This window comes from Camellia sinensis, chromosome 7 (genome assembly GCF_055761805.1).
Source record: "Camellia sinensis isolate YWXY chromosome 7, ASM5576180v1, whole genome shotgun sequence".
In the NCBI taxonomy this organism is placed as follows: domain Eukaryota; kingdom Viridiplantae; phylum Streptophyta; class Magnoliopsida; order Ericales; family Theaceae; genus Camellia; species Camellia sinensis.
The window spans coordinates 200369855-200386036 of NC_138967.1; the positions used below are offsets into that span (position 1 = coordinate 200369855).

General features: G+C 40.6%; 1 protein-coding gene across 4 annotated transcripts in view; it reads right to left on the reverse strand.

Annotated features, from left to right (window-relative positions):
• Positions 1-16182, reverse strand: part of LOC114312456 (uncharacterized) — a 63275-nt gene that overhangs the window by 32984 nt on the left and 14109 nt on the right. For all 4 annotated transcript variants that reach the window (XM_082880384.1, XM_082880383.1, XM_082880385.1 and 1 more), the window contains exons 3-4: positions 1759-1908; positions 1414-1652 (exon numbers count right to left, since the gene is read on the reverse strand). In XM_082880384.1, the coding sequence (XP_082736510.1) occupies positions 1414-1652; positions 1759-1908 (389 nt within the window). The remainder of the gene's footprint in view (positions 1-1413; positions 1653-1758; positions 1909-16182) is intronic.

Sequence of the window (16182 nt, forward strand, 5' to 3'; positions counted from 1 at the left end):
TATAGATACTTAGTACATGTAGTCATTTAATATTCATATTCTTATATTAACAACTGCTCAAGTAGAGCCACCTTGGTGCTCGGGCAGAACTTGTTCAGAAAAGACAAAAAAAAAAAAAAAAAAAAAAAAGCTTTGGTGTTTTATTTTTTAGATACTAACACGTTTATTTTGTTCTATTTTGGTACATAATTACTAATCTTTTGTTGGTGCATTTAGTGTTAGGTTGGGGGGAGTCTCTCTTTCCTTCATATTTGTGTGCTTGACTACGTCTCAAGGTGCTATCTTTCACTCCATTTACACGGTTTATTTAATTTATTGTTTATTTGGGTGTGCCCATTGAGAACAATATGACATTTAAGTTCCGGGGGAGGAATGGTATTGTATTTAAATTGTAAAAATTTCAAAGTTCTTCACCTTGAGATAGATGCATTGCTTTTGATTTTCAAGTAGAATGAGTGCCTAATCTGTGTAGTTGATGTTGAGTATTGAATGATTGCAGAAGTCAATTAATATCATTGATAGAGTCAAATTGTTGACCACTTTTCATAGGATAGGCCATGTTACATTTGTCCGTTCTACTTTGGCTAAATAGAGAGTTTATCATTAGTTTACCTCGAAAATCACTTTGAACATATTAGCACAGTGCTGTGGGGCTAAGACTTGAAGCTAATATGCATGTTGGTGATAATCTTTGATAAATTAGATGATCCATAGACTGAGTGACCTTAGCTTGATTGCATAAAAGAAAGAAAGAAAGAAAGAAAGAAAGAAAGTAAATATTTTTTTGCCCTTCGACGCTTTTCACTCAGTAATTGAGCATCTTGCCTCACTAAGTATCGAGAGTTCGTGTGGAACGGTGCAAGTTTGTGCAACATAAAAGAGTGACTAGTTTGGATTCGTAACCTTTTTAACTTGAGTTGATAAGCTCGTAGGGGCGTCCTAAACTTAAACCCTAAACAAGAACAAGAGGAAAACGAAACAAAACGAGAAGAGACAGGGTGAAAGAGGATGAATAAAAGTGGAAGAAACAGAGATTGAAACCCTAAAATCAAAGATCGAAGCCTGTAAGGTATCTGATCAAAACCCTAACAAGAATGCAAGCAGTCGAAGTTGTTGCAGTAGATGTTAGTATCGGTAGTAGAGTTGAGGACGATGATGTAGTTCCAGAAGGTTAATTGAAGAGATCATAGATGCAATCATGTCAAATTTCATTGTGTTTGCTGCTTCTGCTGACAGGGAGACCCGGGGGGGGGGGGGGGGGGGGGGAATAAAACTACTGTAGAATTATCTGCTTCTAACTTCCTGGAAGCTAGAAAGAGCAAATCATAAGAAATCACAAGCTACATCATAAAAATAAAAAATAACCACCCAGGAATAATGCAGGTGCATATGTGGGTGAAAACAAGGAGTTACCCATTCAGAGTTGGCACAGTTACTTGTGTTTCTTGCATGCAGCTACTGAGGTCAATAAATTCAGGACACTCTGAAATTCCCAGCTCATCAATGGTGGATTTGTCATTGCGTGTTGAGTCTGTCCTGTGACATGGCAAGAGTTCACTGTTCATTCCATCAACAGGAAAGACTAAAGAAAACAACTTCTGAACTGATACAAGTTGCATTGCTACCAAGCTTTTTTCAGTTTGTGTAATCATCTGGAAAACGATGAAATATGACTTCTTGTTAGAGAAAAAAGGAAGAGAAATATGTTTAATTATAAAAAATAAGATTTAAAAGATTAAACCCCTTAAAGGGAAGAACCTTTGGAGGATCTCGTTCAAGGTCCACAAAAAGCAATTCGGTTTCTGAGTTTAAGCTTGACCAAACAAACTCTGCAAGCTCTTGAACATGTATCAAATATATCATGTCTTCTATAACCATGACTCTCAGATGCTGAAATATGGAGGACTCCTGGAAGTTAAACACCATAGAAAATTTCAATTAGAATACACAAATATTAGTAAATGAACATTTCAAGCATGAAAGGTGTTGACTTAAACACCATAGAAAATTTCAATTAGAATACACAAATATTAGTAAATGAACATTTCAAGCATGAAAGGTGTTGACAAATCTTTATGGATTTAGTTGCCTTGCTGAACAGGGAATTTACATCCCTTTAAAACTAAGATTGTACAGCCTGTATACTTTATATTTGTTTCTTATTATAACTGCGGTTAGTTAGGCCCTAACTTTTAGCGATTCTTTCCTGATTTCATGTAAATTAGTTCCCTAAATTAGTGTCCTTCGTACTCTATATATTTTGTACATTTTCCCTCAGTTAGTAAGAAGAATTATTCATATATATGGGTATCAGAACTCTAGGTTTTTTTTCTGCTCTTGTTTCTTTTTCTAGCCCTGGAATCTTTCTGCACAGCCTTCATTGCTGATTGCAGAATATCTCTTGGCCTTCATTGCCGTTAATCCCTGGCCTTTTATTGCCGTTAATCCCTGGCCTTTTATTGCCTTCAAACCCTTCAAACTTTACCCAGAAAAATCCCACAAGGTCTGTTACATCCAAAACCTCTGCTCAAACCAATACCGAGTCAAACCAACCTGTCTAAACCTCACATGGTGAATATCAGAACCTACAGTCATCATATTGATTCAATGGAATAAATTATCTGGTGTGGTCTCAATGGGTAAGGACGTTTCTAAAGGGTAAGGGAAAACTCAGCCACCTGATTGGTCCTGTGCCGAGTGAAGAAGATCCAAAGTTTGAAGCCTGGGACGTGAAAGACTCCTCAATTATGTCATGGCTCTGGAATTCAATGCAACCAAAGATAAGTGGAACCTGCATGTTTTTGACAACTGCCAAAGACATGGGACACTGTGAAGCAGACCTAATCCAGAGTTAAGGATGCAGCCTTGGTTTATGAAACTAAAACCAAGATTCACTCAACAAAGCAAGGTACAAAATTTGCTACTGAGTACTATAACACTTTGAAAGGTTTGTGGCTTGAACTCGATTACTATCAAAACATTAAGATGAAGCGCAGTGATGATGCCGCTATGATATTAAAATTTGTGGAAAGTGAAAGAATTTATGAGTTCTTGGCTGGACTCAATGTGGAACTTGATCAAATTCGGGTGCAAGTGCTTGGAAAAGAAGCTTTACCTTCTTTGAATGAGGTATTTTCAGTCATACACACTGAAGAGGAAGGAGGACTGTGATGTTAGACTCTCCTACTGAAGAAGCATCTGCCCTGGCCGTGGTTAAAGCACCATCTCCAAACAAATTCAGTGGCCCGAACTCAAACAAAGGAGAGATGTATAGACCACCAATCAATAAAGAGGACCTTTGGTGCAGCCATTGCAAGAAACCAAGGCATAATAGGGAGATATGCTGGAAATTGAAGGGAAAAATACCTTTTGGCAAAAACAACACTACTCAACAACGGTATGCTCTATGAGGCAACCAAGCAAATATTGCCCTTGTTGATGATAAACCTGGCCAAGACTCAACTAGTAGCAGCCCTGAAATCGGTATATTATAGGAGGAAATTGAGAAACTTTGGAGCTTCCTTACTTCAATTGACAAACCGGTTGGCTCATGTTCATTGGCACACTCAGGTAAGTATTCCTCATCTCAAGCCCTTAGTGTCTCAAAGGACTGTAATTCGCATAGAACCTGAGTAATAGACTCAGGTGCCACAGACCACATGACCAACTCTTCACACCATTTCACAACATACACCCCACGCCCTGGAAACAAAAAATTCCAAGTTGCTGATGAAACCCTTGCATCCATGGCAGGAAAGGGAACCATAAATCTTACACCTTCTCTTGCTTTGAAATCCGTTCTTCATGTGCCTAAACTTTCTGTAAATCTTTTGTCTATACATCAGATTACAGAAGATCTAAACTGTATGTGGGTGAGAGGTGTGGTTAGAGGTAGTCCGGGAAGATGGCGGGCACTTCAATGGCCTGAGATCATCGGAGGTGGAGAGGAGGAGGTCAAGGCAAGCTTGGAGAGGGAGAAGTTGGCAGTGATAGACCTTGAATATTAATGCAAAGTGAGAGAGGGTGTTTAAGTATGAAACTTGGTTGTATTGTTGTTATTGTGTCTCGCTGCATATACGATACGTTATATAGGCCGCAGGAGTATTGGAGCCCAAGCAAACTGTTGGACAGGTGGCTCGTTCTCCTCAACTCTGCCAGAAGTGATATAAGCCCTTCTGCCGTCTGTGGCTTGACGGCAGGCGGAGAGCAACGTTTCATGGCAGGCAGAAGGTAACGTTTCGTATATGCATCGGATGACATGAATGTAAGGTCATTGTTGCCTTTTCTCCAAGCCTGGTCGAGATGGAGTTGTCTTAGCAAGAAGACAAACATCTCGACGATCCCATGACCTCAGCCGCCAGTCCAGTATCCTCTGATGATCCCGAGCAGTAGTCCCTGGGTCCTGCTCCCAACCTAGGCATCCAAGTAAATAAATGGGCCAGGGCCCACCTTAGTGTCTAAGAGAGCCAGGGGCTCGCCTCCAAGCGACCAAGTAGGAGAATGGGCCGCAGGCTTATCTCGATGTTTAAGAGAGGGGCTCGCTTCTGAGGGACCAAGTAGGAGGTTGGGCCGCAGGCCTATCTCAATGTTTAGGAGAGCCATTGTTTATCAATCCAAGTCCAAGTGAGCCGGGGGCTGATTGTATTGTTGTTTGTCCTTGGAGCGAGGTATGAAGGACCATGGGCCCTGGGGCCATGGTGCTGCCTGTTGCAGGGCTCTTCATATCTAGATATATTTGGGCTTATATGTATGCTCCCGCTTAGGCTAAGCATATAGTCTTGGCTGCCTTGACACATGACGCCCATAGGGCTCGCCATGTAGCAAACATACAACATGCCCGACGTGGTGCCTTATTGGTCTGCCACGTGGGTGGGGTTTTGGTGATGTGGCACCTGTAGGGCTTACCACATATTGAGCTTGATACAAGTACCCACACTGTACAGTGACATTCTTTCCCAATCATTGTGTCTTTCAGGAACCGGTTATGGGGAAGATGATTGGGCTTGCTAAAAAGAAGGAAGGACTCTATTTTCTAGATACCTGTGGTGGCAAGGACAGTGGCTGTCTACCTTTATCTCATTTCTCAGAAAAATTCTCACCAAATAAAGCACAAATTTGGCTTCAACACTTTCGTCTAGGGCACCCTTCTTTCTCTGTATTAAAGACTATGTTTCCTAAATTATTTCATAAATTGGATGATAAAATTTTTCATTGTGAAGTACGTCAGTTTGCCAAACATCATCGTGTCTCATTTCCATTGAGTGATAATAAATCTTTATATCCTTTCTCTTTGATTTATACTGATGTGTGGGGGCCATCTAAGATTCCAAATATTACTGGCACTCGTTGGTTTATTTCCTTCATTGATGATTGTACTCGTGTTACTTGGTTGTTTCTCATGAAAAACAAATCTGACTTTAGTTCTGTTTTCCCTATGTTTTTTAAAATGATTCAAAATCAGTTTGGTGTTCAGATTAAAAATATTAGATTAGACGATGTGAAAGAATACTTTAACCATATTCTTTCACCATGTTTCCAACGGGAAGGGATAATACACCAATCTTCATGTATAGATACTCCACAACAGAATGGGATTGCTGAACGAAAAAACCGTCATCTTCTTGAAACAACCCAAGCCCTTTAATTTGCAAAACAAGTGCCTAAATCCTATTGGGGGAAAGCCGTGTTGATTGCAACTCATCTCATCAACCGACTTCCTTCAAGAGTGTTGGCCAATAAAACTCCAATCAGTGCCCTTTCACAATTCTATCCTGAATTCAATAAGTCTACCCAATTAGCACCAAGAATATTTGGTTGTGTTTCCTATATTCACATTCATGCTCACAATCGGGTAAATTGGATCCTAGAGCCCTTAAGTGTGTCTTCTTTGGTTATTCCTCCACTAAAAAGGGTTATAAATGCTATCATCCCAATTCATAAAAATCCTTTATCTCTAAAGATGTTACCTTTGCTGAGAACAAGTCCTTTTTTGGTGAAACTTATCTTCAGGGGGAGCATTTATTGGAAGATAAGTTTAATTTCAGTCTCGGTTTTGATAATATCGATATTTCAGCTCCTAAAACACTCACTTCTCCTGCTGGTTCTCCTCTTGCCAGTTCTCTTTCTCCAGTAGAAACATCATCCTTGTCTCCAGACAAAATTGAAAAAACTCCTAATGAGAAAACAGGTAATCACGGTACTTCCTTGCCATTACAAGTGTATTCAAGAAGGAAAAAGTTTGAACCTGAACCGATGCAAGTCCAAGAATCCGAACACATAACAGGTATTGAAAATCCTCTTGCTTCACAACCTGAGTTTATAGACCTTGATATACCAATTGCCCTTAGGAAAGAACCACGGAAATGCACTCAACACTCCAGAGCAAACTTTATCTCCTTTGACAAACTCTCTCCACTGCATAGAGCATTTCTCACAGATTTGCACACCATTAAAATTCCACAAACAGTCCAAGAGGCATTTAGGGATGAGAAATGGAAAAAAGCCAGGAGTGAGGAAATGAGAGCACTAGAAAAAAATGATATATGGAAAATAGCTGAGTTGCCAAAAGAAAGAAACTGGTAGGGTGTAAATGGGTGTTCACTGTGAAGTATAGAGCTGATGGAATCTTGGAGAGATATGAAGCTAGGCTTGTGGCCAAAGGCTACACTCAGACATATAGAGTAGACTATTAAGAGACATCTGCCCCAATTGCAAAAATGAACACTGTTAGAGTACTATTATCTTTAGCAGCTAATCTTGGATGGTCCTTGCAGCATTTTGGTGTTAAGAATGCATTTTTGCATGGTGATTTAGAGGAAGAAGTCTACATGGAGGCACCTTCGGGTTTCACCGAAAACTTTAGAGACAATAGTGTTTGCAGGTTGAAAAAAGCACTATACGGGTTAAAACAGTCCCCTAGAGCATGGCTTGGGAGATTTACCAGTGCAATGAAGAACATGGGTTTCAAGCAAAGCCTAGGTGACCACACACTCGTCATCAAACGATCGAAAATTGGAAAAGTTACAGTCTTGATTGTTTATGTTGATGACATTATTGTAACAGGAGATAACCTTGAAGAAATTGAGAAAATTAGGAAGCAGTTGGCCAAAGAATTTGAAATAAAAGAATTGGAAAAACTGAAATATTTCTTGGGAATTGAAGTAGCATACTCTAGAAATGGCATCTTTATTTCCCAACGGAAATATATACTTGATCTCCTTAAGGAGACAGGTATTCTCGGTTACAAGCCCTCAAACACTCCTATTGAGCAGAATCACAAGCTAGGAGAAACTGTAGGACTTAGAAAATATGAGGAAGAAGAACTCCGAAAATATGAGGAAGAAGGAATATATTTCTGTTATATTCAAAACTTCTTATCTTACAAGACCAAATGACACTCCTTATATAGGAGATATTACAAACATCATTATAACCCATTATATGCCACTTACATATTATATATTACCACTATCATATTATATACATTGCCACCAACACCACTATCATATTATATACATGCCACTATCTACCACCAACACCACTATCATATTATATACATGCCACTATCTACCACCAACACCACTATCATATTATATACATGCCACTATCTTATTATATACATTAACACAAATTTCCAGCACTCCCCCTCAAGCTGGTTTGAAGATATCTTCCATAGCCAGCTTGCTAGTCAGCTTATCAAATTGCTTCTTGTGTAGTCCCTTCGTTAGCACATCAGCTAATTGTTCACCTGTTGGAAGGTAGGTCATACAGATTATGCCAGTATTGATTTTCTCCTTGATGAAATGTTTATCCACTTCTATATGTTTTGTGCGATCATGTAGAACTGGATTATGAGCTATAGATATAGCTGCTTTGTTGTCACAATAGACCTTCATAGGTGTCGGGTGAGAAAGCTTTAATTCTTCAAGAATTCTTTTAATCCACATTACTTTACAGATTCCATGGGCAACAGCTCTGAACTCAGCTTCTGCACTACTTCTAGCTACCACATTCTGTTTTTTACTCCGCCATGTAACTAGGTTCCCACCTACAAAGGAGCAATATGCGGATGTTGATCTCCTGTCTGTAACACTTCCTGCCCAGTCTGCATCTGTGTATACTTCAACTTGAAGATGTCCATGTTTCTTGACCAGTAAGCCTCTCCCTGGAGTTCCTTTCAAATATCTTAAGATCTTATAAACGGCCTCAAAGTGCTCTGCCCCTGGTGAGTGCATGAACTGACTTACCATGCTGACTGCAAAGGCAATATCAGGCCGCGTATGAGACAAGTAAATCAATTTCCCTACAAGTCGCTGATATTGTTCCCTCTCTTTCACTTCTTCAGCCTTAGCAGCTTGTAACTTCAAGTTAGGCTCGATCGGAGTCTCCACCATCTTACAACCAAGCATACCTGTTTCTTCAAGGAGATCAAGAACATATTTTCTTTGATTAACGAATATACCTTCCTTGGATCTTGCAAATTCCATTCCGAGGAAATACTTGAGGGCTCCCAGATCCTTAATGTGAAATTCTTTTGCGAGTTTCTCTTTGAGGGCTGCTAACTCTGCTTCATCATTACCAGTTAAAATGATGTCATCAACATAAACAATCAAAATTGCAATTTTACTGTTTTTTGAATGTTTATAAAATATTGTGTGATCTGCTTGACTCTGCGAGAAGCCACAACTGATAACTGCCTTCCCAAAGCGTTCAAACCACGCTCTTGGTGATTGTTTGAGTCCGTATAATGACTTGTTCAATCTGCATACTCTGTCGCTTCCAAGTCTCTGCTCAAATCCCGGCGGTAGGCTCATGAACACCTCCTCTTCAAGATCACCATTGAGAAATGCATTTTTAATGTCAAGTTGATGTAGAGGCCAATCTGAATTTACTGCAAGAGATAACAATACTCTGATGGAATTTATTTTAGCAACAGGAGCAAACGTCTCCTGATAGTCGATCCCATAAGTTTGAGTGAAGCCTTTAGCCACCAGTCTCGCCTTGTATCTCTCAACGCTTCCATCTGCGTTACATTTTATCGTAAACACCCATTTACACCCAACTGTTTTCTTGTCTTTGGGTAGATCAACTATCTCCCAAGTACCACTTCTCCTTAAAGCATTCATCTCCTCCATGACTGCTAATTTCCAATTCGGATCATCCAATGCTTCCTGTATATTCCTTGGAACAAACAAGTGTGAAATCCTAGATGTGAAAGCTCTATGGTTTTTAGACAGTCTTTGATAGGAGAGGTAATTTGCAATAGGATGTTTAATGCAATTTCGGACACCTTTCCTAATTGCTATAGGAACATCAAGGTTAGAAATAGAAGAAATAGGATTACCTAAAATTTCGATGCCAGAACTCGGGTGGACATTCGGGTCATTATTCCTCAACCTGAAGCTCAGGATTTAGATCATTTTGTAGTACTTCTCCCCCTAAACAAGAATCTTCTTGACTAGGCACCATAGAACTTGGTTCTCCTAATTGATCATTATCAGACAGATGTGGTTTTTGTGTAGGATAAATGACATTGGGGAGCGGGATAGAAATATCCCAAAAACGATCTTCTACTCCACTTGTCTCCCCCTGAAGAGAAGTGTTGGGGAAATAGGATTTTGTTTCCACAAATGACACATTCATACTCACATGAAATTTCTTGGTTTGAGGATCGAAACACTTATACCCCTTTTGGTTTGAGGAATAACCCAAAAAAACACATTTTATAGCACGGGGGTCAAGTTTTGAACGAAATTGACTGGGAACATGAACATAGGCAGTACATCCAAAAACTTTGGCGGGTAAATCAGAAAACAACCTCGTGTCAGGAAAAAAAGTTTTGAGACAATCAAAAGGTGTTTTGTATGTTAACACCTTTGTAGGCATCCTGTTTATCAAATAAGAGGCTGTTAAAATTGCTTCACCCCATAAATATTTAGGAACATGCATGTAAAACATTATAGCACGTGCTACTTCAAGTAGATGTTTATTTTTTCGTTCTACAATGCCATTTTGTTGAGGGGTATCCCGACATGTAGATTGATGAAAAATCCCCTTTTTTTCCAAAAACTCACCCAACTGCTCATTGAAATATTCTGTTCCATTATCAGAATGTAAAATACCAATTTTGGTTTGAAATTGGTTTTCAATCATATTGTAAAAATTTGTGAATAAATTTTTCACGTCAGATTTTTTATTCATCAAATAAAACCAACATAAGCGGGTATGGTCATCAATAAATGTAACAAACCATCTTTTACCAGAAAGAGTAGTGATTTTAGAAGGGCCCCAAATATCACTATGAATCAAATAAAAAGGTTTGGAAGCCTGGTAAGGTTTTGGCAAATAAGTAGAGCGATGAAATTTTGCAAAAATGCAACTTTCACAATGAAAAGAAGAACAATCAATCCCTTTAAATAATTCTGGAAATAAATGTTTCAGATAAAGAAAACTAGGATGTCCTAGCCTATTGTGCCATAGCATTATTTTTTCTCGAACAGAGATTGAACTAGTACTATTAAAGCTCTGAGCTTTTTTATTACTAACAGGTACTTCATCAAAGTAGTAAAGACCTTCAAGCATCCTAGCACGCCCAATCATCATCCCCGAGTTCTGGTCCTGAAATTCACAATGGGATTCAAAAAATGTAACACGACAATTAGAATCCTTAGATAGTTTACTGACAGACAAAAGTTACAGGCTAAGTTGGGGACGTGAAGAACAGCATTGAGATTAATTTTCTCAGTTAGTTTAATAAATCCTTTTCCTGCAATAGGTGAAAAACTACCATCGGCTATTCTGATTTTGTCATGACCAGAACAAGGGAAATAGGTACTAAATAAATGGAAAAAACTAGTCATGTGATCGGAGGCACCGGAATCTATGATCCACGGAGAGAAGTTTAGGCAAGAGAAGGCTTTAGGATTTCTACCTGTTTGTGCCAACAAAACACTAGGAGTACCGGATGAGGAGTTGGATTTTATCAGCTTTAAGAGTTGATCAATCTGCTCTTTGTTGAAGGGACCTGAATCGGCTTCATTAGCGGTAGGAAAGCCACGATTCTTCTCTCCTTGTTTGCTACTTTTCCAGTTGACAGGTTTGCCATGGATCTTCCAACACGTTTCGCGTGTATAGCGAGGCTTGTTGCAAAAATCACACCAGACCCGTGGCTTATCATCAAACCTGCGCTGGTAATTTGCAGCCTTGTTGGCCGCAGCATCGCTAATTAAAGCAGAAATTTCAATTGATTCACCAGTACCTTTTTTCTTAAGCATGACGCTCCTTCGGCTCTCTTCCCTTCTGACTTCGGCAAATACTTCGCCAATGGATGGGAGAGGAGGTCTGCCAATAATTCTTCCTCGCACTTCATCGAACTCAATGTTGAGGCCGGCAAGAAACTTGTAAATACGGCTGTCTTCCACAGTTTTCTTGTGGTGGTTGCAGTCGTCAACCGATTTCCATTCGTATGTGTTGAAGATGTCAAGATCTTGCCACAACCTTTTCAACGAATTGAAATATTTGGTGACGGAATCATCTCCTTGACGAATCTCTCCCAACTTCAAAGTTAATTCGAAAACTTGAGATTGATTTCCTAGGTTAGAATACATCTGACTGACATTATCCCACAATTCTTGTGCAGTAGTATAGCACATGTAATTAGAGCTTATATCCTCCTCCATGGAATTGACCAACCATGTCATAACCATGGAGTTTTCAGCGTCCCAACTGTCGAACAGCGGATCATTAACAGCAGGAGCCTTCTTGTCACCAGTGATGTAACCGATCTTTCCTTGCCCACGGATATACATCCGGACAGATTGTGACCAGCGGAGAAAATTATCACCATTTAGGCGGATGGTGGTGATTTGGACAGAGTGAGAGTTGGACGTTTTCACCGGAATGGTAGCGGCAGGGGTTGAAGTGGTTTCGGACGTGACTTCCGACATGGCTATGACGGTTTTAGGGCTGCTGTGTTTTTTGTTGCTCTGATACCAACTTAGAAAATATGAGGAAGAAGAACTCCGAAAATATGAGGAAGAAGGAATATATTTCTGTTATATTCAAAACTTCTTATCTTACAAGACCAAATGACACTCCTTATATAGGAGATATTACAAACATCATTATAACCCATTATATGCCACTTACATATTATATATTACCACTATCATATTATATACATTGCCACCAACACCACTATCATATTCTATACATGCCACTATCTACCACCAACACCACTATCATATTATATACATGCCACTATCTTATTATATACATTAACACAAATTTCCAGCAGTAGGCAATGTGATGCTAGACATAGGGAGATATCAAAGGTTAGTTGGGAAACTCATTTACTTGTCCCATAAAAGACCCAGCATTGCCTATGCCGTGAGTGTAGTCAGCCAGTTCATGCACTCTCCGAAGGATTCCCACTTGGAAGCTATTCACCGAATTCTGCAATACTTGAAATCTACCCCTGGGAAAGGTGTCCTGTTCAAGAATAATAAGGAACTAAGTCTAGAAGCCTACACAGATGCAGATTGGGCTGGATCAGTAGTGGACCGCAGGTCAACATCTGGTTATTGTACCTTCTTCGGAGGAAATTTGGTGACTTGGAGAAGCAAAAAAGCTGCGGTGGCTAGATCAAGTGATGAAGTAGAATTCAAAGCTATGATACATGGAATTTGTGAACTCTTGTGGCTAAAGATTATCTTGGAAGACTTGGGAGTCAAGTGGGAAGGAAGCATAAAGTTGTACCGCGACAAAAAGTCTGCAATCAATATAGCTCATAATCCAGTACAACATGATCGCACGAAACATGTGGAAGTAGATCGACAATTCATCAAGGAAAAACTGGATAGTGGCTTAATTTGTACTCCCTATGTCTCAACGAATGGGCAACTTGCAGACATCTTCACCAAAGGACGACGGAGTCGCTTATTTCAACATATTATGAGCAAGCTAGGAATGGACAACATTTATTCACCAGCTTGAGGGGGAGTTTGGCGAATCTTTATGGATTTAGTTGACTTGCTGAACAAGGAATTTACATCCCTTTAAAACTAAGATTGTACAACCTGTATACTTTATATTTGTTTCCTATTATAACTGCTATTAGTTAGTGTTAGAATTTACCATCACCTACCACCACTACAACCTCACCTACTCCACTAAACCTAACCCACTACACCACTACCACCTCCACTTCACCTACTCTCCACCTACTCCCAAACACACTCCTATATAATAGGAATCCTTGTAATTGTAATACAACACAACAATATATATCAATCAATAATACATAAATATTTACATGGTATCAGAGCAAGGTTAACAACCTAGTCATTCTGCTTCACCGGCGGGCGGCAGTCTCGCCTTGGCCGCCCGCCGGACCTCTACACAAGCCTTCACTCCACTGCATCATGCACAATCAGATCATCACAAAATTTTAATGTCACAACCCAAGAGTTCTTGAGGGTTGAGTGTGAGATTTCGATTCTGAGAACTCAAGTTGCAAAGATTAGTCACAGATTGCAGTCTCCGAATGAGATTATGTGTTGCTGGAATTTTGGGAATGATTGTTTTTGGTTCTGAAGATAGTTTCACCACGCACATCTTCGAGGGCCGCTACTGTGCATCGGCGATTTGCTGAGTGATGTCGGAGAAGACGATTCTGGGGACCACCACAACCACATCAAGGTCGACTTCCCGCTCTCTCCTTCATCACCATCTTCATCATCATCATCATCAAAGAAACTTCCTGATCTGGTCCCACCACCACAGCCTAGTTCATCAAGCTATGGAGCCTCTGACTGGGATTAGTTGTTCAAGGGGGTTGAATTCTTCCTTTGTGCCGATGCCGATGCCGATGCCGATGTCGGATCAGAACACAATTTTCTCATCTGCGTTTTCTCTGCAGGAATTCAAACCTACCCTTAATTTCTCTCTAGATGGGCTTGGGATGCAAGAGACTAGTGGTGGGAGGCTTCTATTTCCATTTGAAGATCTGAAACAAGTCTCTAGCACATCAGATATTGAGCAAGGTAAAGAACAAGGAGGAGATTCAACGGGGTATTGGAATGGAGTGGAAGCCATTCACAGAGTTGGTGGAAGAAGGCTCCATCATGAGAGAGAAAAGAAAAGAAAAGAAACAGAGGAGAGGCAGAAAAGAAAGGGAATGGTGAGGCTATGGAAAAGTCTCAAACCCCTCAGAAGATCATCACCACTCACCCATGTTCTGGCCAGCTGGCTAGTGCAGGTATGGCTGTGGTCCATCACGTGGTGCGGGATTTTCTAAGGATTTTGTCGGCTTGGTTTGTTGTAATGGTGGGCAGGCTGTCATCTAAGGTCAAACCATGTGAGTTTTATATATATATTATACATAAACATGTCATGTGTGGAGACAATGGCATGGTATTTCAAATCCTTCTTTTATTTTTTATATCAACCCACTCACAGCTTCACTGTTTTTTTTAAATTATTATTTTATTTTTTTATCTTTTCTTTTTGCACATTCCACCATCGCTCCCAACATCCTCCACTCAAAAATATTCTCTCTTTTCTTTATCTATTTTTTTATTCTTATTATTATTATTAAACAAAACAACCCATCACCACCAAAAAAAAAAAAAAAAAAAAAAAAAACAAACAAACAAACAAAACAAAACAAAACATTCCACAAACTTGTCATTTCTTTCATGCCGAGGATCAACCCCGATCATAATTTTACACAAAAAAAAAAAAAAAAAAAAAAAAAAAAAAAAAACCAACAACAACAACAACAAACCACAACGGCTTTGTTTTCTTTCCTGCAGACGGCCACACCCCGACATCCCTTCTCTACTCTGCCGCCGGTCTCTTCTTCTTGCCTCCGTCCTGGGCGACCTTTGCCGGTGTTGCCTCCGTGTTTCCCACTCCACTGGGCAAGATCACTACTCCCTGCTCCTCCACTGCAGCATATGGCGTACCTCCAAATCGGAACATCACGGTGGCCTTCCGCTTCAGCTCCTTGTTTTCTGCCCTTAGCACGCTTATCTCTGCTCGCGCATCCTTATACATGCGTTGGAGCAGAGCCAGCTGGGCGTTTAACTGCTGCACCTCATTTGCCCTACTCTGCAGCCGGTTCGACAAGTTTGTAACCGCAGTCATGGTTTCCACACATGACTTTAATGTATACTGATTGGCTTCCACATCCGACTGCACTGCCATTCTTTGCTCCACAGACCGCATCGGAAAGTTCAGCGGAGTAAACTCCGGGGCACTCGGTTGAGGTTCCAGTGCCACCGCTCCAGTTCTCTCTCTTGTTGACTCGTTGAGGTCGGGAAAGAGGGTGAGCAGTCCACGGGAAGACGAGGCCATTTTCTGGGCAACAAAGTGTTACAGACTATCTCTCTCAGCACAAGGAACTCTCTTTCTCAGCAACACATAGGATTTTTCAGAGGTTTCTCTCAGTTTTTCTCTGCCTCAGCCTCTGCCTTCGTCTTGGTTATATAGCCAAGGCAGCCACGCGTATCATGCGCCGCTCGGCGCTAGACGACAACCTGGGCGCGCAAGCCAAGTCACGCGCCTCGCCATCATGTCTGGTACACCTTTTGATAAAATGGGCACGCCTTTTGATGGCACGTCTTTTGACAAAATTGGGCACACCTTTTGAGGGTGCAACTTTTACAACGGTCCGACATGACCCCATAAACTGTCCCGACATTTGATACCGGTTAGCTTTTTCAAGGGTCCGACAAGACTCTGTAAACTGTCCCGACATTGATTCCGGTTAGTTTCTACAAGGGTCCGACAAGACTCTGTAAACTGTCCCGACATTGATTCCGGTTAGTTTCTACAAGGGTCCGACAAGACTCTGTAAACTGTCCCGACATAGATTCCGGTTAGTTTCTACAAGGGTCCGACAAGACTCTGTAAACTGTCCCGACATTGATTCCGGTTAGTTTCTACAAGGGTCCAGCAAGACTCCGTAAACTGTCACAACAACTGTCACAACATTGTCTGCTACAACGGTCCGACATGACCCCATAAACTGTCTTCTACATCAGTCTGACACCGCCATCCAGTGTCCTCTACAACGTTATGACACCCCCATACAGTGTCCTCTACAACGTTATGACACCCCCATACAGTGTCCTCTACAACGTTATGACACCACCATCCAGTGTCTTCACTAATGGTCTG